Source organism: Phoca vitulina, unplaced genomic scaffold (assembly GCF_004348235.1).
Source record: "Phoca vitulina isolate PV1807 unplaced genomic scaffold, GSC_HSeal_1.0 scaffold15, whole genome shotgun sequence".
NCBI classification, from domain to species: Eukaryota; Metazoa; Chordata; class Mammalia; order Carnivora; family Phocidae; genus Phoca; species Phoca vitulina.
This window is the reverse complement of record NW_022589718.1, coordinates 26947058-26974949: the sequence shown is the minus strand read 5'-3', so window position 1 is coordinate 26974949 and position 27892 is coordinate 26947058. Positions and strand designations below refer to the sequence as shown.

General features: G+C 45.8%; 1 protein-coding gene across 3 annotated transcripts in view; it reads left to right on the top strand.

Annotated features, from left to right (window-relative positions):
• TENM3 (teneurin transmembrane protein 3) overlaps positions 1–27131 on the top strand; it is a 2501300-nt gene extending 2474169 nt beyond the window's left edge. For all 3 annotated transcript variants that reach the window (XM_032413691.1, XM_032413693.1, XM_032413692.1), the window contains 6 exons: positions 7990–8165; positions 8706–8941; positions 16045–16341; positions 19435–21046; positions 23768–23898; positions 26154–27131. In XM_032413691.1, the coding sequence (XP_032269582.1) occupies positions 7990–8165; positions 8706–8941; positions 16045–16341; positions 19435–21046; positions 23768–23898; positions 26154–26909 (3208 nt within the window). In that variant the 3' untranslated portion in view covers positions 26910–27131. The remainder of the gene's footprint in view (positions 1–7989; positions 8166–8705; positions 8942–16044; positions 16342–19434; positions 21047–23767; positions 23899–26153) is intronic.
• Positions 27132–27892: the final 761 nt, after the last annotated feature.

Genomic DNA, 27892 nt, shown 5'->3' with positions numbered 1-27892 from the left:
TAGTGTTAGACGCCGGGGAATCGGATGCTAGTGTTAGATGGGGGGAATCAGATGCTAGTGTTAGACGTGGAAATCGGATGCTAGTGTTAGACGCTGGGGAATGGGGTGCTAGTGTTAGACGGGGGGAATGGGATGCTAGTGTTAGACGGAGGGAATGGGATGCTAGTGTTAGATGCCGGGGAATGGGATGCTAGTGTTAGACGGGGGGAATGGGATGCTAGTGTTAGACGCCGGGGAATCGGGATGCTAGTGTTAGACGGGGGAATCGGATGCTAGTGTTAGACGCCGGGGAATCGGATGCTAGTGTTAGACGCCGGGGAATGGGGTGCTAGTGTTAGATGGGGGGAATCGGATGCTAGTGTTAGACGCCGGGGAATCAGATGCTAGTGTTAGATGCCGGAGAGCGCAGAGTGAAAAGGCACATTGGCTCCTGGCAGGGAGCTCAGAGTCCACGGAGGGAGACAGAGAAGTAAACAATCATGCGAATGACAAGCGCAAAGGTAGAGTGTTAGATGCGCGGTGAGAATAGGGAGGGGGACCATCTCCGTCAGGTTGGGGACTGGGACAGGCATGAAGCGGGAAACACTGCCCAAGGCAGGTCATTTTTAAGCTTTGTCTTAAGGATTATGAATAAAGGCTAGCAGGAAGAGCTAGAATGTTCTAGGCCAGAGAAAGCCTCTACTCGGGAGGCAGGATGGCAACTTCTGGAAAGAACATACGGCCCGAGCATAGAGCATAGCATGCATGTGGGGCAGGAGGAGGGTGGGACCCGGGCAGGTGGCCGTCCTGCTCGAGTCAGGCTTGTAGTGATGTGTGCAGCGGGCCTTCCGTCCTGGGCAGACGGGGCTCCTGTGAAGGAGTTTAACCGGGAAGCAATATGGTCAGTCTAGTGACAACAGGAGGATGGCTTTCACGTAGAAAGGAGAGGCCAAGGGAGGGTAGTGCGGTCGGGTAGGAGACGGCGGATCCAGTTCAGAAAGGAAGGCCTGAACTCGGGCTGGGCACTGAAGGTGCAGGGAAGGAGGCTGACCTGCTGTGAGGAAAGGACTAGAACTTGGTGACTGAAGGCTAGCGGAGAGGGAGAAAGCACCCCTCAGCCCCCCAGCTGAGGTGACTGGGTGGAAGGGAGAGGCAGGGAAGAAGCAGGATGTGGGCAAGCCCTGAGTTCCGATTTGCAGACTATGAATTTGAGCTTAGCATAGTGCAGTCTAGCATGTGGTCCCAAATGCCCGGGCAGAACGTGGCAGAAGCCAGGGTGGCTGGGGAAAGGCTCGGAACCTGGAAACAAAAACTCTGGCTTCCCGAGTGACTGATTTTTTTTTTTTCCCGAGTGACTGATTTGGTCACTTCCTCCAAACAGTGTGACCCTGGGCAAGTCACAGCACCCCTCCTAAGTGTGCCTTCACCTGTGAAATGAAAGGCTTTTTTTTCCTAAGATTTTATTTATTTATTTGTCAGAGAGACAGCATGAGCGGGGGGGTGGGGGGGCGGCAGACAGAGGGGGAAGCAGGCTCCCTACTGAGCAGCTGAGCAAGGAACCCGATGCGGGGCTCGATCCCAGGACCCTGGGACCATGACCTGAGCTGAAGGCAGTTGCTTAACCAGCTGAGCCACCAGGCATCCCAAAATGAAAGGCTTCTTAATGATCAAAACTCCCTTCCCATTTTAAAACCTCTGTTAGATGATTCCAACATTTCTCCCCAGCTTTTCACAGAGGTCCCTTCCAGGCTGATTGCAAAAAAAAGAAAAGAAAAGAAAAAAACATTTCACCAGTTACCAGTCTCCTTTGCCAAAATAGTTAGGCACGTTTCTGTCAGACCTAGTATCTTATATATGATGCTGGTGTTAGTAATAGCAACTTATAATAATAAATACATGTTATCTTTCCAAATGGGCTCCCTACCTTTTTTTAGCTTTTCCAACTGACCCTGAGTCTCCTTGTCAGCGCACAAGGCAATGCCCTTTCCCGGGTGGGTGTCTATTTGTCGGAACAAGGGCCAAAACACAAAAGAGGAAGACAAAAGAGAAGCGTGGTTTTGTCCTCCGAGCACTTCCCGGCCCCGTGGAGTAGATCCGGGAGGAGGAGGGCATGCACGGTTCTGTCTTACAGATTCTTTGAGGCCCAAATTTCCCTTGACATCAGCTCTCTAGCAGGCCGAGACCTGTTCTCTAAACAAATGAGTCCTGCTCATCTCAACCCTCCTCAGTCAATAAACAGAGTTGTTTTGTTTTGTTTTTAAGAAAAGGGACTTAAATATGATCCTTCTCTTAATGATGGCCAATCCAGAATCTTCCAAACCCAAAGGGAACTGATTCTGGAATGTCCTGACTTGGATGCCTTTGTCTTGAGGCAGATGAATTTCAAAGTTGGGCCGTATGTCCTTGTCACGACTCCCCGATGTGGTCATCATAACTGGGTAAGGAAAGAGGCATCGGGTTGCTTTTCTTGGATTTGATCTCTGAACGATATGTCCTGTCCGACTGTCTGTCACTAGGCTCCATGTTCACAGAGAGGGCTGGACCAGAGCGCTGAGGAAGGAAAGGTCCATCAGGCCTCTGCCTCTCTAAACTCGTTTTCTGAGGTGTTAGAACAAGAGAAGAGTGGCTTGGTCCCGGTTTGTCCCCAACAGCAAAGACCTGTGACTGAGACACAGCATGGCAGTGTAAATAGGTCTAGCCATGTCCCCAGCCCCGTGCAGTTCTCCCCCTGCTCATCGAGATCCTCCCAGCACCTGAGACAGAAATCATGTAAATTAATACTTTTGTCTTTCTTCTTTTGCATTTTCCCTGTCGTTTTTGGTAATATGTAGGGAGCAGTCAACCCAGGGCCAGATGGACTCATGATTTAGGAGTTGGTTGATCGCTCTACTTTCCTGAGTGTTGGAAGCATTTTACATTTTCTCTCCAGAACCTGATTTGTGCGGATTTTTTACTGATGATATTGCTACTGAAACTCAAAGAAATTATGACTTGTCTCTGAGATAATTGTTAAAATGCCTAAACCTCGGTTTCATTTCTAGGATAGGTCACTGTAAATTCTTTGGCTGTTAACAATGTTACAAATCACAGTCTTGTTATTAGGGTTCCCAGTCAGTCCACCGTTAGAAGTTTAAATCAGGCTCCGCTCTGCGGTTTTTACTGTTGTGCACGCCCTTCATCAGGAATGAGGATCGAGGAAGGATTTGGGCACCCGTTTTGCTATGAGAGGGTTAGTAATTCTGCTCTCCTGCACTGAAGCGACAGATAAGATGTGCTACATTAGGACTGTGAAAAAAAAGTATTGCCCTAACAGATGGTGAGATTAGGGGAGGGTTTTTTTGGCGGGGGGGGGGGGGGGAGGTGGTGCTGGCTGTTAAACTATGGAAGGAAATTTGAACCTAAGGAACTCTAGTAGTTGGAAGGGAACATTCTCCCTCACAGTGGGGAGCAAGGCAGGTTAGGTAGGTCTCCTTCGTAGGCATCCTTACTGTGTCACAAGCCTGAAACCAGAGGATGTGCCCTCACTAAGCAGCCCCCAGAGTGCTGGGATGGCCCCGGGAAGACGGGGAAGGGCCAGTCTTAACTCGGACTTAACTGGAACATTTATCCCCGCCAGAGGTCTCCAGAATGTCCTCAAGCCAACATCTCCTGCTGTCTTAACCTTCTTGGAGCAGGTTAAGGGCTGGAGAAACCAGTTGATAGAAAGCATACACGTTTAGCTTCACTCTTCTACAGGTGAAGAGAATAAAGGTTTGGGAGAGGGGCATCGCCAACATTATATGAGTAAGTACATAAGCTTGGTTCATCTTTGAGAAGGACCAGCTCAGTGTCAGGCTGAATCATAAGCCCACACTGAGCGTACGTAAGGGGTAAAGAACGAACCGCTCCCCAAAACAGCCCCACCTCTCCAGAGTGATCATTCCTTCTCTTCTCTGGTTTACTTGCTTCTCTGAAGCCCTACTCTCATTTACACAGATTTTTCTCAAAAGCAGAAGATAACTTTAGAAAACATAATGAAAGAGGCCATTTTATGGGAAAACACGGAAGACAACAGATAATCCTGTTGTTGAGTTTTAAAGCAAGTTTTCCAGAAGGGCACATTGTCTCCACTTGAATAAATTTGCAATATCAATAGTCTATTGACATTGTGTTGGCAGCAGTCTGACTCAGGCGATTTTTCTCTCAGTTGAGGAGCCACAGAAGATGTGTAAGCAGGGAAGTACTAGAATTGTGGTGTTCCAGAAGATTAATCAGCTATCTGTGACTGTGGGGATGGGCAAGAAGACGCGTGTTTACATGGAGGGCGGCTGTGGGAATGGGAACGGAGGTATCTGAGAGATGGGGAAGGGAAAAATGGCGAGTGGGACCCTCCATCTACAAGGGGGGAGGAAGGAAATTTCATGTCAGGACAAATACAGCATTTCAACTGACAAGGGCTGCAGCTCTAACTCTCTGGGGCATTGGTCGATAATCGCGCTGCTTAGGAAACTTAAAAAGATTTAGAAATACACCACAAAGGCTAAAACAGCAAGTCTAGGCAAAAATGCAATCAAAATTAAAGACGAACAAATAGATAAACATCAAATAAGGGCATCCCATCCGTGAAAGAGCAGAAGGTCATGAAGAGCCTGAGGGAGTCTGTCTTTACCCAGTGCGGGTCTTTTGTGAAGAGGAGCAATCAGGAGCAAAAAGAATGTGCTGTGTTATGAATTTGAAGCTATGAGACTGAGACCAGAGGAGTGGAATGGAGAGCGTGAAGTTGATATTCTAGTCAAATTCCCTAGAGCCTATTGCACTGTAAATTCAAAAGGCTAATAAAAGAAAGCTACGTCTCAGATGCACAAGCTGGGCAGGGCTGGTTCCCCACCAAGGCCGAGCAACATTAACTCGAGTCACAGTTGTACAGAAGCAGAGAACATGTCCTGAGGCATATATTTGATGGGAAGGCCTCTTTGGTACGGAGGGTCGGAGCATTCCAGCAGACAGTTGGACATCTGCTGGTGCTTTGTTTTCTCTTCTCCTGCCGAGGTAAAGAAGGGTTCACCGGCCACTTCTGAACGTCATCCTTGACTACTTCTCTTCTCTCCAGCCCTTCTCCAGAGTCCCCTGGTAATTAATGTCAGGGTCTCTCATCCATCTTGTTTTCGGTTCTCCTGACGTGGGTGCTAATCTGTGGGAAAAGTTTTCACTGATCCACGCTGAAATGAAAAACATAAACGATGTGGAGAATTTTTTCACCAAGCTTTACTGATTCCTTTTAAACAGCGGTCTCTCACCCCCGAAGTTAGGTCCTTTCTACCTTTGGTTTGCTTCAATGGCCTTTTCTTCATGAAAGGAAGGGGGTAACAGGTATTGCTTCTTTAGACAAAAATGGCTCTGTTGGTCCCTGGTTTGTTTGTTTGTTTTTTCCCCTGGTTGGTAAAATTGGCAAGTCTGGGAGGTACTAGCTGCCTGACCTGTGAGGGTGACTGGGAAGGCCACACCTCCGCCCTGGCACCCGTCCTGACCTGCCTCGTGCAAGCACCTCAGCCTGCCTGCACCTTCATGTCGACCCAGCCCCTGCTCGGAAGGCACAAATTCGGGACGCCCAGGGCCCAACCAGGAAGCTGGGCCCCTAAGATGCCGGCTTACCCCCGTGTCATTCTGAGTGTACCACCTACAAAGGCTACTTGTATTTGTATTTTCCTTAGAACCAAAGGCTAATAGGTTAGAGTCTGGATGTGCGGCATCCCGTGGTCTGTCCCAGATGTGCTCAGCATCCCGTTATACGGAATGCCTGCCCAGCAGGACGTGGAGCGCGTGGTCAGCCAATGAAAGAGCAGAGGCAAAGGGTGCAGAAATGCTTTCTGCAGGAGGAAGGTGACATTCCCGCTTAGATTAGAAAGGAGCTAGAAAACATAAACCAGCAAACGGGTCAGAAAGGGCAGGTGAGTGACGGCAGCGAGAATGAATCAGCAAAGTGCTTGCAGGTGGCTCTTCTATAAAAAGCAGTAGCCTCTGTGATTTACAGAAGGATCCTGGACCTGGGGTCCAGCCCAGGGGAGCCCCTTTAGGGCCCAGGCATTGACGCCATGAGAGCCCGATCGAGTCACTGGAGCGCGGCGTGTTTTCATTTTTCCATCTGTAAAATGGGAGGGGGGTGGGGGAGAACGCAGTACTGAACTACCTTCTGTGTAGGAGCATTTCTTCAAAACACGAGAGCCCGTGAGAAATGTAAAGAGATGCCAGATTTCCGTCCAGGTGAAGATTGAGCCTGAAGCTGGTTTTGTCAATAATTCTGCCTACACAAAGCTACGCCTTGTTTGTTTCTCCAAGAACAGTAATTTCTTTTAAGAAGCAGTGACAGCAATAAACCATGTTGGATTTCTTTCATTGATGTCTTCATCTGCTAGGGGCATTTGGGTTGGTGGGGAGGGGAAGGAGGCTGCTCTTTTTATTTCAGCTCTGCCTTTTATGGGTCCAAACAATGGTTACACTTAACGGCGCATTTCCTTTCTCTTTGCTTCTCCCTCGCTTGCTTGTCTCTCCTGAGTGCCCATGCGTGCTGCTGGCTAAGCAGCATGGCAAACTGTCAGATCGGGTCAGTCAGACCCTCCATCTGACTGATGCTGTCCCCCCAGAATTAATGGGATCACCTCCTCCCTGGGCCCAGAGCAGACATCCTCTCTCTCCTCCTTCCTTCCTTCCTGTCTCTACCATGGCATTGCCCTTGCTGAATCTTCTCTACCTTCATTACCTAGAATCTTCTCCCTAAGTACTAACCACAGTTTCCAAAACTACTTGTTTTACCCTCTAAAACCCTCTCCTTTTATTGCGAAGTATCATTTAAGTTCTTCTTTCTACCCCTTATTCCCTGTTGCCCCATATTTACACCTATTATTGGGATCGTCCCCACCTTTTTTCCCCTCCCCTGGGAACTTCTTTCGCTAAGAAGACCCTTTCTCTACCATTCTGCGTCTGGGCTTATTGTAAGTAGGACGTGGTGCAAGTCTTCATCTCGCTTAGGCCTTTTCTTAACGAACAGCCTTGGTATCAGGCTGAAATCCAGGCTTACGTTGTGCTGGAATTTGCGATCTGTTTTTTTCTTTCTTCAAACCACACTGTCACTTCTGCAATTTTCTCTGGTGCCACCACAAATAGAAAAGTCACCCAAAAATCAACTCTTTATTAAAATGTTATATCAATGATGCATATTTATGATTATAGGACAGCTTTTTAAAATATATCCTAACATTTTAATTATATGTCCCTCTTCTATTTACATGCTAAAAAAAGTAAGTGTATAATTGGAAAAGCAACTAATCATTAAATGTCAGGAAATAGTACATCACATTTCAGTAAACATAATAAATCATCATTCAAGAGCTCATTCCTACAACGTCAGTCCAGACGAGATAGAGTATCACCACCCCTGCCAACATTTAGGTCCCATTTTTACCATTCTAAAGTATGTCAACACTGAGGAATAAGAAAGTCTTTAAATGGCTTTATTGTATTAATTTGTTGAAGATGTCACAAGCTACTACAAGAATATTTTTACATACTGTATACAATGTATACATACCGTTTTACAAAGTTTCATGTATTCCTATGGCACTCCTATTCCATGGAGGGCGTAAGTTAGTAAAACTTTAAAAACTGATATAACAGCGAGTTAAATCTACTTTGTAGAAAATATGGCGAAGACTAAGGAATTTAGTATCAGTAAATATGTTCCCTTTGAAACAGCAAATTGGATGTGCAGGAGGATTTTGGTCACACTTCAGAGAAGAAGATGCTGAGGTGGAGACCTCTTCTGTTTACTCGTGCTCTCGCCGGTGAGGTTTTTCTCTGTTAAACAGGCTTTTGATTACTTCAAAGCACGTTTGAAGTCCTCACTCTGCATGGCTCATGCACAAAGGCAAATATCCTTCCAAATCTCTGCAGCCGATATTGCCGCCCCTGGTATTTATACGTAAGGAGAACCTGCCGTTTGCTCTTTAACACCGAGTCGATGCCTCTTTTATGTAGCTATGACAGCGAAGGTCGTCTGACAAATGTTACATTTCCAACCGGAGTGGTCACAAACCTGCATGGGGACATGGACAAGGCCATCACGGTGGACATTGAGTCATCCAGCCGTGAAGAGGATGTCAGCATCACTTCAAATCTGTCCTCGATCGACTCCTTCTACACCATGGTTCAAGGTAAACATGAAAGCATAATTTGGGATGGGTAACCTTAAATGCCACTGTCACCCCCCATAGAATGTGGTGACCCGTGTTCTAAGATGAGCCAGAAAAGGGAGGGTGAAAACATAAACCTCTAGAGATGTTGGTGAAACAGCCCCGTGTCTATAGGTACTGTTTGTTTTGTGATATCTATATATCTTAGATCACGTAGTGTATACTCCCGCTTCCAAAAGCAACTTCACTGCAACTCTTCACACGCGTCATCAGACCCTTTGTGAGTCGTCTGCTGTAGTTTTGGGGAGTGGGTCCTTTTCATGGCCATGGAACTGCAGTCATTTGAGACGGAGCACATTCTGAGTCCGCACACGATGCTTCATGTCAGTCACATATGACGTTGTTGTGATATGTTCTAAAAGGACAGCATTCAGTACTTTTTGTTTCCCTATACATGGAGTCGGTCAGCATTTTAGAAATGTCTATCACTTCCAACTGCACGGACCAACCGAGTGTTTAATCCATATCTGTAGTTCCTGTTTTCGGCTCCTTGTTTTTCAGATCAGTTAAGAAACAGCTATCAGATCGGTTATGATGGCTCCCTTAGAATCATCTACGCCAGTGGCCTTGATTCACACTACCAGACGGAGCCCCACGTTCTGGCCGGCACGGCTAATCCGACGGTTGCCAAAAGAAACATGAGTCTTCCTGGTGAAAACGGTCAAAATTTGGTCGAGTGGAGGTTCCGGAAAGAGCAAGCCCAAGGAAAAGTCAACGTCTTTGGTCGGAAGCTTCGGGTAAGCCAGTGTCAGAGAGTAGGTGATGGCCGCCCAGCCGTCCGTGTCCCCGAGGGGGGGCCTAGCGCTCATCCCTTCCTCATCCTCATCTGCCCAGAACCACATGCAGGGCGGCGCCTTCCCTGCCAGCACGAGGTATAGGCAGCCGTCAGGCCGTTAGATCATTCGTAATAAAAGCCAACTGTTGGAGAAAAGCTTTTCCTCAGTGTGCCTGGGGTTAAAAATCAGTTCTTCCCTGAGAAATCAGGCAGTTGCATGGCACACAGTCCCAACTATCCTGGATGTCAGTCCATTGTTGTTTCACTAATATTATCTTGATCATCTTATACTTTTCCTTTAGCCACTCAGTAAAGATTGATGGCTTCCTAATGTGGGGATGAGGATAAATAAGAGTTAGCTTAAATATTAAAAGTTTTCCAAATCATAAAGAGATGGGCTGGCCATTGAAAAGCGGATTCTTTCTTTGCATTCTCAATATTTTTAGAGTATACAGAATATATTCACATGGAAGAATATCAGTGGCAGAACCTAAGTGCTGCCTCCTCGCTATTGATTTATATTGTGTTTATGAGAAATGCGATGATATTTCTGATTATGCTCGTGTAATTGATCTTTGCAAAATGTTCTCCACCTTATCTTGTTGGGTGGTTTCTTTTTCCCTCCCTCACACTGTGAACCAAGTATATCGAGAAGGCAAGCTGTGATTTATGACAGCTATCTGGTAGAGACAACACAGATTAGGTACTAAAACACAGGCTACACGAAACCACCTTCAGACACTATAAACTGAACTGATTCATTCTTTCTATTAGCAAACAGATTTTAGTTTATCAGATGAATGGAGATGACTATTCCTAAAAATACTTCCCCTTGCCATTTAAAAAAAGGACTGAAAGTCAAGGAGAGAGAACAAAACATGGAGCATACCATTAATGTCCTTTTTCCTGCACCGAAAATGGTTAAATTATTATCATAAGAGGCCACCATGATTTACCTTGACAGTCCTTGAGGGTAAGAAACAGCTACTATATATCATCTCTGGCTATTTCCAAGAAATAGAAATAAAGGGATCAGGGATCACTGGATCACATACAGCCTGCAGCCAACTTCCAGGTCACATTCTGATTTCACTTCAATTTCAAGGCAGGTGTTTGGGCCTCTAAATACATGACCTTCTGGAACCAGTGCTGTGTGCTCCCACCTCCCCCATCTCCCAGGCTGCGGGAGCCAGGATGCCCTAACTCCAAGCCACCTGGCTCCGGAGTTGTGGCAGGCAAGAGCTAGGGGACACTGGAGAGGGGCTTGTTCAGAGAGAGAAGTGAGGAGGAAAAGCAAGAGAACCCTAGAGGGAAGAGCAACAGTAGAGTTGAAGGTAAAGTGACAGGAGAGGAAACCAGCTCCTGGTTGTTTCCGGTCCCTTTCCTAGGGTTGGTCTGTTGCCTGAGTAGACCCCAGCTCCCCACCTTTCCCTCTCCTGAACCTAGGAATCAGTGGTGGCTGCCCCATCTACTACTTCTTTCCAGGACCCCTGCTTCCTTGGGCCATTGCGATCTGGAAGCTAGTTCACAGGCTTTATCTTATCCAGCTCTCCCTATAATGGGCATGATGCACGTGGACATGTGTGCATGTGCGTGCATGCACACACACACACACACACACACACAGAGTCACACCTACCCTCAGACACAGGACTTCCTTCACCAAAAGATACAAAGATGCTGCTCACATTTGTGCTCCTCATTCCACACACCAGAGAAGACACAGCATTAACTAGAATTCCAGAAACAAGGGTTCTAGATCAGGCTCCACTTTTTGCTAATAATAAACCTTATGGGAAAATCATAACATCTCTGAAACCTGTTTCCTTATGTATATCATGATAATCCATATAGGATATAAGTAATATAATATTATCAAGATAATATCATAACATTATGACATTATAATATGGACATTATATAGGTCATTGACATACGCTTCATCACATAGACAATACACGGGATACAGATAATGGATAAATACAATTTTACCCTGCCCTGCCTGCACGTCACACAATTGTTACAGAATCAAATGAGACAATGTGAAAGTACTTTACAAATAAAAGGTGTGATTATATATTCCCTAACCGTAACCCGGAGACTCTCTACCACATAGGCATATGTTAGGCATTTACCCACGCAGCGGGAAATAGGACAGAGCCCTTTAGCACACTGGTTAGGAGAACAAGGGAAGAGTGTGGGACGCGCTTTGCTCGGAAACCGACCGCAGAATATGCTGCCTTCTCTTCTTTGAGACAAGCTCTAAGCGTGTACTCTGTTTCTTTGTAACATGGCTTTTCTAGGCATACAAAGAAATCAGGAAGAGTAGAGGAAAAGATGAAATCCTATCTTGTGTCTCTGGTTCTCTGCCTGATTCAAAATGAAGCAGATACCTCACTTTGGGGGAAGAAAAGACAAGAGCGCACAAGCATGGGTGTTAGTTTCTTCTAAATAGTGGGCCCACAATGCCTCGGCAAGTCGTTTCGGAGAATGCCCTGTTTAAAGTAGCCTGTTCAGCCACACTAGGAGGAGATTTCCAGCTGATACGAGCGATTGCTCTCATAGAGACAATGCCAAGATCACAAGGGAGGGTTTCTTACTTTCAAGATAAGATTGGATGTGCCGGCTTTGACTGCTAATTTCATTCCTCTGTGGTTCTAAGGGAGAAATTCTAGGGAGAGAGTGATGATAGGAAAACCTGGCTTAAGGACTAGACCGGAGTCTGCCAAAATAGGGAAGAGAAGTGAAGGGTGGGGGGTGGCGGGGAAGGACCGAAGGCCCGGGAGGCACACTGGATCAGTACTCACCTGCATCCCACCCTTTCCTGAAACAGAACATTCCCTCGCTTACCTTTATTTCCTAGCAGAAACTTCTTTTCATTCTTAAGGTATTTGCCTAAATTCAGCGAGCTGCCTGACACACAGAGTGGGTCCTCAAATATTTATTCAGTGAATGAATGAGGAAAAGCCAGCCTTAAAATACGGATTACCTCACTGCATCTAGGTCCAGGGGAGAAACTGTGTGGATAGCACATCCTTGCAGATGTGTGACTGCGATACACAAACCGAACTCTAAATAGATGGTGGATCTATAATAGAACACCAGATATTGTAGTTTAAAGTTTTGTAAAGCAAAGAGTAGAAAAGGAAAACTAACAAGGAACTAGCAACATGGAAAGCATTTGCTCTGAAAAGTGCATTAAGAGGAAAGGGAAATACAGTCAGGAGTCACAAGCAAATGAAATGGTGAGAGATGTGGGAAAGCATTGCAAACTAAAGATTAGACATTTCCAGAGCTCACTTGTTTGTGGCTAAGTTGGAAAAAAAAAAAGACACAGGCATAAAAATTTCTTGTCTTTCTCTTGTTTGGTAAATATTCCTTGTTTTTTTGTCAGTGATGGACTTTGGAACCAGCCTTTCATCAGTTATAAAAAAAAACTGCTATGGCATTCTAAAAAGAAAAATGTATCTTCTAAACTTGCCCAGAATTCAGATGCTTACAGGAAAAAAAATCAGTGAATCACTTAAAAAAAACAAAATTCTCAAAATTTGAAAGCCAAAAGCGTGTTTTAAAGGCCTACATGCATATGATAGCATACTTGAAGCTCATTCTGCGAGTCACGTTCGCGTGCTGTGCTGCTCCTCACTCGGAGCCGAGCGGCGCGGCCCGCAGTGGGATGGTGCCATGCTATTAGCCCTGGCTGACATGCAGAGAGACACAAAACCGTCTGCAACCAGCTGATGTTCCAACAGGGACACAGGGGAGTCGTGATGTTGTCACCGAGTGTACTGGGTAATGAGCCAGCCCTTCCTCACTTCCCTCCGTAACATTCCAGATACATGAATATAATCTGATGGTGCTTGATGTCTTTAAACATAAAGGCGTTGTTTAACATCTTTACACCTTAGTTTTTCAAGCATTCTGGAGGGAACATGATCACTACCCCCGTTCCCATATCCAAGGGATGCTGTGATCTCCTCACAGTCATGCTGGACATGATCTTTGAAAATAGGGACTTTGCATGCTTGCTTAAAAGAAATGCTGTATATCACAAAGGACTTCATGGTGATCTCTTCTCCAAACACAACATTTGGGTTCATTTTTATATAGCTGGAGGTACAGTAATGATCTAAGGTTTTTCATCTTAGATGAACTATTCAATTTAAATTGATATTTTTTATATTAAAACTATTTATTAAAAGGCAACTGGGACATGGAACAATGCCAGGACTTTATGATTGTCCAAAAAAAAAAAAAAGCAGTAGAAACATTGCCATAATTTCATAAAGGTACAGTTAAGTAGGACTGTGTCCTAGAATGGAAATGTCCCTTGACTTCTGCACTTTGTTTATAATACCCGAAGGAGAAAGTTTGGGCGTGTATGGGAAGAACAGAGGAAACAAAAGATCTATTCGTATCTTTTGAAATTTTACATATTCAGTAACAATGACTGGTATCTGGAAACAATCCGAAAACGGCTAAAACCTTGGCTCGTGTTTTGGGAATGTGGGGGGAAACAGCCACATGCTAATTCTTTCCTCATTGCTCTGATCTGAGGACACAAGAAAGCCATTGCACCCGCGTTTGTCTGGATAAAAAGGAAAATTGGAACTTGTACCCAGATGTTCAGTATCCCAGCGCTTCTAGATGTTTCCATGTGGCGGCATGTTGGGTATGGTGGCGCACAGAGCGGCTACCACGTGATTTTCTCCTGGAAGCTTTGGTGTTGCATAGCCATATCCACGAACCAGAGGAAGAGGAGGGCGGCAGGGTGCAGGCAGTGGGAAGAAGGGGCCCCGGGCTGCTCTCTGCCCAGCTCCCTTGAATACCCACACAGTCGGAGCAGGCCTGCAGTCCAATCTGCCGTCCAGATTGCTCATGCTCTAACCAGAGGCAGCACTGCAGAGAGCAAGGGTGCTTAAGGAAGGCAATAAAGAGTTGAAATACAAATTAAAATGAATACAAAGTAAAATGCAAACAGATGGGGCAGTCCTGCAGGCCACACAGTCCTTGGAAACTGCACAGGCAGTCCCATGGGGCTGGTGCAGCCTGGAATCACCTACAGAAGGAGGAAAGAGGGCAAACCTAAACGTTCAGAGGTGGTGGTTTTGTTTTCTTTTAAATCACAATCAGAGAAATACGTTCAAGAACCATAGGAAATCATTTAAATCGTGCAAAACCTCATCCTAAGGCATCAAAAATTTTGTGCCAAGATAAGCTGAAGAAGAGCTGGATCCTGCCAGTTGACTGTTGAGTTCGTTTGATAACAAATCAAATCTTCCTACAGGCTTTAAAGTAGGTATTTGTAATATTAGCCAGCAGCTTCTTTTTGGGGTCCGCAAAGCATTCTGCAAGCCTAACCTCGTGAAGTTCCACAAATTCACAAAAGGCAGGGACTAACATGCAGGCGTTTCCACATGGGAGAATGGAAGCTCCGAAAGCCTCGAGTGGGCCAGGCAGAATTCGGTCAGATCGCTGACAGGGCCTACAGCCTCTCGCCCGAGCACCTCACAGATGGACAGACAGCTTCAGAGGGGCCAAAGCCCAAAGTCATGCTGCCTCTAGACCCTGTCAGGTATGGAGGTGGGGCTCCTTGAGTCCCGGGCTCCTCCCCGCAGTGCACCCACACACACACACACGCACGCCTTACACACCAGATTCTGCTGTGGCAACCAGCTGGATCTGCAAGGACGGAACCGGAACATTAAGATCTCCGGATTGCCCTCCAGGGCTCTACCCTTTCTCAGTTTCTGTGACTTGTCTGGGTGCTTTTTTGCCTCCAACATCACCTAGTTCACTCCATGGGCTTTTTGGTAAACCTTTCCATACCTTTCCATGGACATTACGGTACTCCCCTTGAACCACTGATTGGAAAAGTTTAAGCTTAAAGAGTATCTTTTCATGGGGCTTGGTTAATGTCAATAATAGAATGCACAGATTAGTTTTATCCCAGAGTTTACATAAATACACATGCATATTGTGTATGCGCATACACATCAGCATGGATGTCCGTGCGGAAGTGGTGTGCGTGCTTACGTGTGTATAACTGATCAGCTGCAGCTGTCCACTTTGAAAGTTCTAGCTAAGACATGGTTGTGTAAAATTCAGATTTTCCTGTTTAATGTTTAACAGTCCATTAGTCGATGCAGATTTTTGGTATGTCCAGGCTATCACCGTCCGAAAGTTCCTGTCTTGCTACAGAAAATCCACTCTTCGGGGTCCTCAGTACGCTGCAGACTGTTTTTAAAGTAGAGTGTAACCACGGCCACATTTCCTTTGCAGTAACGAGTGCTGGTCTGTAGGAGCCTTGGATCCCAGACAGTAACAGCCAAATGTAGTCAGAGATTCTGGACATGGCACAGAGCCACACGGAGACCCGATTACAACAACGTGGTGCTAGATCTGTACCCTAAGCATAATTGTCGGACCCTGTAGATGTGGGAGCGAAGCATCTGAGGTCCCTGCCAGTTAACCAGATGTTATTAAAGGGAAGGGCATTCTAAAAACTTGTGACATTTCAGTACGGGGCCAAAAGCAATGATCATGTTTGTAACCTCCTGCTATTTAGACTCATTAATAATTTACTGTAATGTGGGTTCCAACTTCTACTTAACTATTCTTCAAAGGGCCAGAGTCACATTTACTGCTTTTATTTAATAGAGCCATGATTAATCCACTAAGCAGTTATTGTCCAGTGTCTTACAGAGGGAGGGGCTCTGAGTAAGTTACAGAGATGTCATGTTGACCACCTTCCTATCTTCTGAACAAACTTTAAAGCAAATACATTTTGGTATTTTTCTTATCAGTTGCTTAAGTTTACAACATTTAATTGAAGAGGTTTTGAACAAATGCCAGGCTTCTGTTTCTGCTTAATGAAACCTTTTAAAGGAGCTGTTAATCTACTGCCTTGCACTTGTACCCAAGAAGTTGCTAAATTAATTTACTGACAAAGAGAATCAATCATCATAAATGGTGTTTAAACAACAGCAGGGCCTCTGAAGAGTAATAAGGGACTGGCGTTGGAGTAGCGTGATTCACGTTATCATCCTGTTTGCGTTGTAACAGGTTAACGGCAGAAACCTCCTTTCAGTTGACTTTGATCGAACAACAAAGACAGAAAAGATCTATGATGACCACCGTAAATTCCTGCTGAGGATCGCCTACGACACGTCAGGGCACCCGACTCTCTGGCTGCCCAGCAGCAAGCTGATGGCGGTCAATGTCACCTACTCGTCCACCGGCCAGATTGCCAGCGTCCAACGGGGAACGACGAGCGAGAAGGTGGATTACGACGGCCAGGGGAGGGTCGTGTCTCGGGTCTTTGCCGACGGTAAAACCTGGAGCTACACATACTTGGACAAGGTATGCCCGCACGGTGAGAGTCAGAGGAGGGGAGCCATGATCAGTATTTTTCAGCAGTCGCGCAGGGCACTGTGGGAGAGGAGAACGGGGGGCATGTGCTGGGGCTCCATTTATTATTCTAAGTATCAATGTGCAAGTCGCATTGGTACAGCGGGTGATGAATTTCTGCATCAGCCAAGTAGTTTCTCCTTAGTTAAGTTCTACCTGAGACCCTTTTAAGTGATGTATGCCGCAAACAAACAAGCAATAACACTGTCCACCTGCCAAGTTTCTACGTCGACAACATTCACAAGTTAGACCTTGAGCGTGTAAGTCGTTAGGAAATAACCTCCGTGCTAGCTCTTTCCTTTAGGAAGGAGCCTATGTCAGCTCAGCTGAAGCTGTGACTGTCGTGTTGTTGCTAGCAGAGCTTCCACATAACCGTAAAAAGCACGGAGATCCTATTTATGCATTATTAACCTAAAGAGGCTATTATTTAGGAAGCCACATTTCAGGCACTCTGTGGCATCTCTCCTTTCTTGTGCATATAAAAGGTGTAAGCATCCCCGCTTAGGCTTTCCCCCCTCCTTAAGCACTAGGTACGATACCAAAAAAGACTTTAAGTTACCCGTGTGCAAAATGCTCGGTCGCACTCTGAGAGGTTTGGGATGGTGACTGTGGTCCAAAGGGATGAAACAGAAAAGGGACAGGGAACCGGCCACCTCCCTGCCCTTCCCTACTGAAAAAAACAGAACCCGCCAAAGAGCATATTCGTGGAACGTTCATTTGCCCTTGAGACAAGCATCAGCCCTAGGGAAGGGTTCTGTTTTGAGTCCCAATGCCTGTTGCACCTCAGAGCATGCCACCACCAGGCAGGCAGCAACCCAAGTTACAAACACAGCGATTACTGCCTCCAGCCCTTACGTGCATCGGCCAGAGTGACCTGGAACGCAAGTCCGCGCCACTGTCGCTCACGCCGTCATCCGCGCTCACCTCACACTGTCTTGTTCTTCATGAGAGGCCTTCTGCACAACTCCTCAGTCTACACCTAGCCCCACTGCCCGGCAGTCATCCCGTCTACGTCTAGATGGCCTCGACACGGACTAGCCTTCCAGAGAACCAGTGTCAGGTTCAGAGCTCACCACGGATGCCTCCCAACTCTGGAATGCTTCCCCTACTTGCCAGTCTCTTCTCTTGCAGACCTGCTCATCTGCTCTCCTTCGAAGAGACCCACCTTGAGACAGTGGACTGGCCCACTGGGTGACAGTTCCCCTCCACACTAATCCTCACACTCGACAGTTACTCCGCTGGTGATTTGATGAGAGACTACAGAGGAAGCCCTCCTACACACATCCCTTCCTGGGAGCAAGTCCTCATGCCTGGAAAACACTTCACCCCCCAACCTAACAAGCCCCAAGACAACTTCCTCCTGAAGAAACTGGGAGTGGGTCCCCACTTCATCCTGGAACACTTTTCCCAATGTAAATTAAGTACATTACAGAGAAGTGTAACAAAAATACCCAGACCTTAAAAACTGATAGTAGTGATCATAATGTCATGGGAAAATGTTTAAAAGGAGACAAAGGGCATGTCATTGATAAGAGCCACTACCAGCAGTAACTGAGGTCACATTCATGTATCAGTGGGGATCAGAAAAGCCAGCAAGTATTTTCATCATCTCTCCCAAATCCCTAAAATCCACCCAAACCATTTCCATTTCCTTGCTAGGATAGGCACACTAAACCAAAACCTATTCATAGCAGAAGTAGTAATATTTTACTATCATCAGATGTGATTTTAAATGACTACACAACTAGGTACTAATTCCTGTGAATTCAGCAATAATCCAACTTGGCACAGTGCAAACTATTAGGAACAATTCTCAAGACATCTACTAGACAGCCAGCAGACAAAGACTGCCCCTAGATATGCCCACAGAGGAGACTCTGCAGAACCTGGCTTGCAGGCTACTTTCAAAGATGGTGGACAGTAAAGAGAAAGGGAAGGAGCCTTGGACAAGGGATTATGTGTTTCTCTGGCAAAAGCAAAGCGTACGTCCCAGGAGGGCGCCTAACACACGCATCCTTCCAGATCTGCCATCACTGCGTTTGGTCTAACAGGGTTTGGGGGAAGCTTCCTCAAAGGAGAGAATCACCCGTGCTCTGTATTACTATTGAGCTGTATTATTCACTATTGAGCCTCAGGGTTGAGCTTCTCATGCTGGCCTAATAAATGATTGTCTTGTGTCTTTCTGCAATTACTTGCAAAATAAGCAGAACTCATTTTAATTTATATATTTATTCACTGCGTTATTTAGCACCAAAGTAGAACGTAGCCCAGAAACCATTCTTACAGCAGCTGAGACACAAATCAGATTTGGTACTCGCTAAAGGACATTTCAAAATGTAGATTTTATTGTCATTCCAGATGACAGGTAAGAATTTGCAAACAAACAAACAAAACTCGTACCTGGATCCATATTTCAATTAAGGGCCTTTCCAGCTCTCACTCCCCGTGTGATTTAGCAATGTTTGTTGACGTTGATGCTTTATATACACATTATCCATTTTTGAGTAATTTTATGTCTCTTCTTCATAAAGTAGTATTTTGAATGCTTTGCTCCTCCCCCACATGCACTGGAAATTAAAACATGATTTGAGTGGCTCTTCAATCAAATGAGGAGGAAAAGCCACCTTCCTAAATAATTGCTAATTATGGATAGGATTGCTTTTCCCATATGCTGTTTTCTCCTTGAAATACTGTCTTTAAAGCAGCTTTGCCCGTGCCTGTATCATGACTTACCCACATCCATCGACAATCTGCTGCTTGGCTGTGAATGCCTAGAAAAAGAATGGTACAATCATGACAAGTGGCACATTATGAACCTCGAGCCACTAACTGCAGAACCCCTCACAATGAAGCATCCAAGCAAATTAGGCAGGGGATCGTGAACATGTAAGGTCAAGGATAACTCAATTAAAATGAAAATAATTTTCTCAAGCAAACTGTTTCTGTGTACTTGTGGTCACTGGATCTGCTTTTGCCCCCCTTCCCCACCCTTACCCCCCTGCCCCGCCCACAAATATTGAACAACAGTCTGTTCTGTCTTTCCAGTCCATGGTCCTCCTGCTTCACAGCCAGAGGCAATACATCTTCGAGTACGACATGTGGGACCGGCTGTCGGCCATCACCATGCCCAGCGTGGCTCGCCACACCATGCAGACCATCCGGTCCATCGGCTACTACCGCAACATTTACAACCCCCCCGAGAGCAACGCCTCTGTCATCACGGACTACAACGAGGAGGGGCTGCTTCTGCAGACGGCCTTCTTGGGGACCAGCCGGAGGGTCTTGTTCAAGTACAGAAGGCAGACCAGGCTCTCCGAGATTCTATATGATAGCACGAGAGTCAGTTTTACCTATGACGAAACAGCGGGAGTCCTCAAAACGGTAAACCTCCAGAGCGATGGTTTTATTTGCACCATTAGATACAGGCAAATTGGCCCCCTGATTGACAGACAGATTTTCCGCTTTAGTGAGGATGGGATGGTAAATGCGAGATTTGACTACAGCTATGACAACAGCTTTCGAGTGACCAGCATGCAGGGTGTCATCAATGAAACGCCACTGCCCATTGATCTCTATCAGTTTGATGACATTTCTGGCAAAGTTGAGCAGTTTGGAAAATTTGGAGTTATATATTATGATATTAACCAGATCATTTCCACGGCTGTAATGACTTACACGAAGCACTTCGATGCCCAGGGCCGCATCAAGGAAATTCAGTATGAGATATTCAGGTCACTCATGTACTGGATTACAATTCAATATGATAACATGGGCCGGGTAACCAAAAGAGAAATCAAAATAGGGCCCTTCGCCAACACGACCAAATATGCTTACGAATATGATGTTGATGGACAGCTCCAAACAGTTTATCTAAATGAAAAGATCATGTGGCGTTACAACTATGACCTGAACGGAAACCTCCATTTACTGAACCCGAGTAACAGTGCCCGTCTGACACCTCTTCGCTATGACCTGCGAGACAGGATCACCCGCCTCGGGGATGTTCAGTATCGGCTGGATGAAGATGGGTTCCTGCGTCAAAGAGGCACAGAGATCTTCGAGTACAGCTCCAAGGGGCTTCTGACTCGGGTTTATAGTAAGGGCAGCGGCTGGACAGTGATTTATCGTTACGACGGCCTGGGAAGGCGCGTATCTAGCAAAACCAGTCTGGGACAGCACCTGCAGTTTTTTTATGCTGACTTAACTTATCCCACGAGGATTACTCATGTGTACAACCATTCAAGTTCAGAAATTACTTCTCTCTATTATGATCTCCAGGGACATCTCTTTGCCATGGAAATCAGCAGTGGGGATGAATTCTACATTGCGTCAGATAACACAGGGACCCCGTTGGCTGTTTTCAGTAGCAATGGGCTTATGCTAAAACAGATTCAGTATACTGCATATGGTGAAATCTATTTTGACTCCAATGTTGACTTTCAACTGGTAATTGGATTTCATGGTGGCTTATATGACCCACTCACGAAATTAATCCACTTTGGAGAAAGAGATTATGATATTTTGGCAGGACGATGGACAACGCCTGACATAGAAATCTGGAAAAGAATTGGGAAGGACCCAGCTCCTTTTAACCTCTATATGTTTAGGAATAACAACCCCGCAAGCAAAATCCATGATGTGAAAGATTACATCACAGGTAAGCGGTTTGTTTTTTTTTCCCTTTCCAAGTGCTGAATTACTTTAATCCTTATATGACTACACACAATAACGGGAGTTGCTTTCTTTAGCCTTACACTTTACTCCTGCAAAATCAAATGCCTAGCCTTGTAAATGTGTCTATTTCTCTATGGAACCATAGAGGAACCAGAAAGGGAAACTGAGGCATGGTTTGTTACTTCCTATTCTGTCTCCAATGCCCAAGGCCACAATTTTCTGAAATGACATGGAATCCAGTCACTTAAGCAAGGGAGGTAACATGGGGGTGTGGAAAACAGGATGAACTTGGAGCCCCCAAACTGGAACTCCAATCCCAACCCCTCTCCTGTAAGTCGTGTGGCTGTAGAGACAAGTCAGAATTTTTTTTTAATCTGTTTCCTTAACAGTGAAATGGGGAGAATAATGCCTCCCTTAATGGTATAAAATATATGCAATTCTGCTTTAATTACTAACTCCCTTACAACTGTGTAACATTGGTTTTTCTTTTATACACGTGTGAAGTTCTAATGGAGCAATCATGAAACACAGCAAAGTGCGATTCACCGTCTCATTCCCGGGATGTTTAACTCTCCACCACCGTCACCTCAGGACAATAAAGGAACAGTTTCTCCCACCACTTGCTTAGCCAGCGGATCCTGTTTCTGTTTTCACTACCGTCTGTGCGTGGTGGCACTACTAATAGACACACACTAATTTTTCTGCCCGTGTGGGGGGGGGGGGGGGGTTGTAAGACCTTTCCAGGTTTGGGGCATGATCTGATTGAAACCTCTCATCCCACTTCTGCCACCACAAAACCACCAGGATGAGAGAGACACAGTCTTTGCAAGCACTGCTCTGGCTCACTTTCGTTCCTGACTTCTCCACTCATCCTCCACTGCGTGGATTCTGAATCCTTCTGCCCCCACCTTCCTTTCCTGAATTACATACCATATGAACCTCTCTACCACATGTATGCTTCCTGGAGGAAGGTTCTTTCCTGTTTTCTTTTTTGTTGTTGTTTTTGGTTTGGTTTGGGGTTCTCTGTTTTGTTTTGGCTTGTGTTAGGTCCTCCTTCAGGCTGTCTCTTTTCTTGCTCAATATTTGAGGCATAGTGAAATGCCTGTTTTCTCAATTCTTGGTACAGCTCTCAAAACGCTGCCCCCTGTTCACTTCACATCTGCTTCCTGCTTTCCCAGACTGCCAAAAGCTTGTCATAGCTCTCCTCCACGTGAACCAGCTGAAACTCGCTTCTTTCACAGTCCTGGTTCAGCAACACCCTCATGGTGTTCTCCTTCAGCTTACTCAGTACACATCGGCATCTGAGTCCCATTATTTTGGCAATGCTTTTCAATACTTAAGACCCTGTGATCTTTTTTTTCTTTTACTGTTACACAGACATTGTTCATAGTAGGAGAACCTTTGCCCCCAACACTACCATTCAGGAGAATTTTCTCCAAAACATAAGACCCCCTGTAATCTTCTATGTACTCACACACACACACACACACACACACACACACCCCCAAAAAAGTATCACTCTCTATTCTACATGATGACCTTGGGATTTCTCTCTCCCACCACCATCACCACTCCTCCTTTTAAAAGAGGGAGAATACCACTGCTTCTATAGCCATATGATGTTTGGACAAAGGACCTGCCAGCCTGGTGATGAGGTGAAGTTTGTGCCCTAGAGGAGGAAATAGGAAGCAAGTGGCTCTCCATCATTCTGACAAGCAGTTTACCACTGGTTATTTAAGAGGTGTTCACAGGGCTGCCTGAAAGGCGGGAAAGCCCACAGCTCCTGAATCCACCCTTTCCTAGCAATGTGGACTACAGGGAATGCCATAGCAGCAGTTTCTGAAAAACATCAAAAGAGAGATGGAACAGCATAAAATATATGAGGTGAAATGCAATTTCAAATTTTCCAGCAATGTGCTTAATATATAAAATAATCTACACCCAACTGTACTCATAAAGCTGCAAGCCTGCTAAGGCGTTCAGTAACATTATAACCTCCAGAATAGAATAAAAGCCTTATTCTGCGCTTAATGGCTTTCGGAGTCACGTGGCAATATTTTAAAATACCATTTTAAAGGTCTCCAGGTTCTCTCCCCAAAAAGTTCGTCCCCACCTGTGCACAAGTGAGCCTTTGAAGTCATAGCTGATGGTAATCAGAACTTCTGTGCCCTTGGACAGTTCTGCCAGTTTTCAGCATTCATCTTTGATTAAGAATCAACTCTTGATTTTAATTCTCTCCATTTAGGGTTTTTATTAATAGAAAATGGGTTGTGGAAGCTGCATATCCTTGGGCAATCGCTTTTGAAAGCTAGTAACACACAACTCCTATTTAAGACCAGTCTTGACTAACTACCAATTCCCTCTGTTTACCTCAACTGCGGCTCTTTCGTGCTGCTGTGCATTGTTACCCCTTTTACCACTTACCTCTAGCACAGGATGCACCTTCGCACGTGTGACAGTTTATCCAGTCTCAGTGAGCGGCTATCGGACTGTGTTTTCCGTAGCCCTTGCCATAGCTCCATTATGGAGGCTAGCGGCTTCAAGTCCGAGAATAGAGAGTGGGGTCTGAATCGGAGAATGAAGGCAAGCATGGACTCCTCTTCAGGTTACTGTTTGTGAATTTGGGGGTTTCTTAAAGGTAAGAATTTAAATGTATGAAAGCACAAAATAACTCTAACACCGTTCATTTTGAACATTCTCCTAGATGTTAACAGCTGGCTGGTGACATTCGGTTTCCATCTGCACAATGCTATTCCTGGATTCCCTGTTCCCAAATTTGATTTAACTGAGCCTTCTTACGAACTTGTGAAGAGTCAGCAGTGGGATGATATACCGGTAAGAACAAAAAGTAAAAGTGTGAAAGGGTGATAGATGGCTTACCTGTGTCGTATTTACCCATTTAACCAAACTGCCCTTGTGAAAGCTGGACCACAGACCGGTTTTTAATATTTTTTTGACTCTTTTAGGGTAGAAAAACATCACATTTCTGTGCAGCAAAGCAGGGGCCTGTTAAGCAGGCTTAAATTCGTTTTTAGTGATGCTAATAAAAACATAAAAAGACATTATCAGAAGGTAATAAAATGAGGGAGCTCATTTTTGAGCGCAAGCTTTCTACAGAGAACCCCCGTGAAAGCACATTTTATAGCACTTGGGACCTTAAGGCAAAGATACTATAAACGGGAGGGCAGGGGATTCATATTACAAATTAGCAGCCCACAAACAATGCCGCAAAGTTCAACTTCTTTAAAATCTGAACAGTGTTTCATGGGAACAGATTGAAAATAAAAATAAAATGTCCTCTGATAAAGCTCCATCTGCAACTAGGTGTTTATAGAATTTTCCTGAAAATAACATTTCAGGAGGCCTATAATTGTTCTGAGAACTAAAATAAAAGAAAAAGAACGGAAAATTGCAAAGTCAAAGCTGCCATTTCAGAAAATGGCCCTTTTAATTCCTGCCATTCAGAGATCAGAAAGGAATGTACAACAAAACACTAGAATTTCTAGCTTAAAGCAAGAATAATTAAAGATCAAGAAATTGGGTTACCCCATAATGATAAGGAGAAGAGAGTGCAGAGTTTCTTAGAAAGATTAATTTCTCCCCCCCCTTGAGCAATTTCCTATAATTTCAGTGAATACAAAGAGAAAAGGCAATCATGGCCGAAACACACACACACACCACACACGCAGTATATTTGTGCCAATACCTCTGTTTTCTGGTATAGGTTTCATACCTCACATAAAACAATTCCTTCTCCAAGATGTCACCTTTCCATTTAAGAAGCAAAACCCATCATATTGAGGAGGGCACGTTCTGCATGGAGCACTGGGTGTTATGCACCAACAATGAATCATGGAACAATATACCTAAAACTAATGATGTAATGTATGGGGATTAACATAACAATAAAAAAATTAAAAAATAAAAATAAAAAAAAAAAAAGAAGCAAAACCCATCAAGTTTCCAAGGTCTGGGAGCCATTTTAACATTTCGAACTGCAAATATATCTACGCTGATCAAGTGTCATGAAGACACACCGAAGTTTCCCAGTGCATTTGAACAGGCACGTCCTCACTGTGTCTGACTTTCCAACACGTCTGCAAACACTTAAGTCTGACTGTACAAGTGGATTTGCCCACTTTTTCCCGAGGCAGCCTCCTAAATGTGGTTCAAGTCCTCTGTCAGAGAAGCGCCCCATAAGGACAGCTTAGGGAATCCCCAGCAAAGACACTGGAGGCTGCCCCAAGCGCCGAAAAACAAATGCTTCTTTCGCCGAAAAACAAATGTTTCTTTCACTGCTGCCGATGAAACAGATGTTTTTGGGGAAACACTGGCCAAACACCCGGCAGTAGAAGAAGTGGCTGAGTTCAGATGCCCCCAATTTAAAACGCTTGCCAGCGTAGATGGTCCACCGTCCCTAAGTCTCCAAAAAAGTAAACGTTTTCCTAAAGTAGTAAATACTCACCTCCCGCTGTCCCACTGTGCACTCAGCCCTGCACATTTCACTTGTGCCGGTAACAATGGCGAAATTTGGGTGGAAACTGTGTTTGCCGAAAGCACAGGAATTTCAAAGCATATAAAGTAGGACGCGGTGGTCCCGCGCTGAGTACCCCCCAGCCTTTCAAACCCTCAGCCCGTGTTGGCTGCTGAAAGCCGCAGTGACCCCGAGAAACGGGGTTCCCCAAATGGGATGAGCGTGGGAAAGGGGCATCCAAAAAACAAAAGAGGAAAGCTAGAACCATTATTTTGCCCACGTCAGAAACTAAAAAGCCCTTAACTAATACATGATGGAGTCCCCTCTTTTTACGTTTCAAAACTCATTTGGATCAACCTGAGGGGAGGGGACCTCTGAGTGCCTTCCTCTACCCAGAGTTGGTCCTTTTTTTTTTTTTTTTAAGCCTTTTCATCTCTGAAACCCACTGAGGTTTTAATAAATGCCTGGGAGCTCTCCACAGAAGGCCCCCCACCCGCCTCTTTTTGGGGTTGTCGTCAGGGCTGGGCGCGCTGCCAGGAAGCCTGGCTCCCCGGCAACCAAGAGCTACAGATGTTCTCTAAACCGTCCTCCCCCCCCTTTCTGTTTCGCTTTTCAGCCCATTTTTGGAGTTCAGCAACAAGTGGCGAGGCAGGCCAGGGCCTTCCTGTCCCTCGGGCGGCTGGCGGAGGTGCAGGTGAGCAGGCGCAAGGGCGGCGGCGCGCCGTCGTGGCTGTGGTTCGCCACGGTCAAGTCGCTGATCGGCAAGGGCGTCATGCTGGCCGTGAGCCAGGGCCGCGTGCAGACCAACGTGCTCAACATCGCCAACGAGGACTGCATCAAGGTGGCGGCCGTGCTCAACCACGCCTTCTACCTGGAGAACCTGCACTTCACCGTCGAGGGCAAGGACACGCACTACTTCATCAAGACCAGCACGCCCGAGAGCGACCTGGGCACGCTGCGGCTGACGAGCGGCCGCAAGGCGCTGGAGAACGGCATCAACGTGACCGTGTCGCAGTCCACCACCGTGGTCAACGGCAGGACGCGCAGGTTCGCCGACGTGGAGATGCAGTTCGGCGCGCTGGCGCTGCACGTGCGCTACGGCATGACGCTGGACGAGGAGAAGGCGCGCATCCTGGAGCAGGCGCGGCAGCGCGCGCTCGCCCGGGCCTGGGCGCGCGAGCAGCAGCGCGTGCGCGACGGCGAGGAGGGCGCGCGCCTCTGGACGGAGGGCGAGAAGCGGCAGCTGCTGAGCGCCGGCAAGGTGCAGGGCTACGACGGGTACTACGTACTCTCGGTGGAGCAGTACCCGGAGCTGGCCGACAGCGCCAACAACATCCAGTTCCTCCGACAAAGCGAGATCGGCAAGAGGTAACCCCCCGGGCCGGCTGCGGCGGGCGGACGGCGGCCACCCGGCGCTGGGAGGCGGACCCCCGGCCGGGGCGGGGGCGCTGCGTTCCTCTCGAGCCTCGACCACACCCCCTGCTCGGATTCTTCTGTAGCACAATCCGAATCGGACTCTCCGGCACGGAAGAGCCTTCCAGGAGAACGGACTGCTGTTAAAAAAAAGAAAGAAGAAAGAAAGAAAGAAAATCCAAAAAAAAAAAAAAAAAAAACACTTTTTTTTCTGAGTGACCTTAAAGGTGATCGGCTTTAAAGAATATGTTTACATATGCATATCGCTGCACTCAGTCGGACTGGAAGTATTAAAAGGAAAAATCAGTAAGTGAAAGGAAGGAAAAAAAAAAAAAAGGCCGAAACATTTTGCGCGAGGCCATCCGTTCCTTCGAGGCACTGTATTTAACTAAGGTAAAAAATGCATACAGTGTTTCCAGATGTGACCGAATTGTCGACCTTTGCTTACAAGAAGTAGTCTCTCTGCATAGGATGTGATATCTGTCTCTGTTAATTTTAAAATGTGGGGCAAAATTACTGTTTGTAGACATCCCAACTGCTTTCCCTGTGCTACTTTGTAAAAGGACATTGGCACAAGTGACTTCTGCTCTGGAGGGGATTTCATAATGGATTTTACAGCGCTAACGTGGTTTGCCTTGGGGGGGAAAAAAACTGGCAAATAGAATCCTTGTCACTGATAAGCAAAGGAAACCCTGATTTTTTTGTAAATTATGTGAGACAAGTTGTTTATGGATTTTTATATGAATTACAATTTACTGTACATCAAATAATTAGTCTCAGAGGAGTTAATTTATGTAAAGTGTTTAAAAAGTTTATACTTAAAAATAAAATGATAAAAACGTGAACTGTGTGATTTTTTTAAAAGGATTGCACCTTTTGTTATGTTATAGCTGTACAGTATAAATTATTATATTGTAGAGATATAACGACTTATGCCTATAA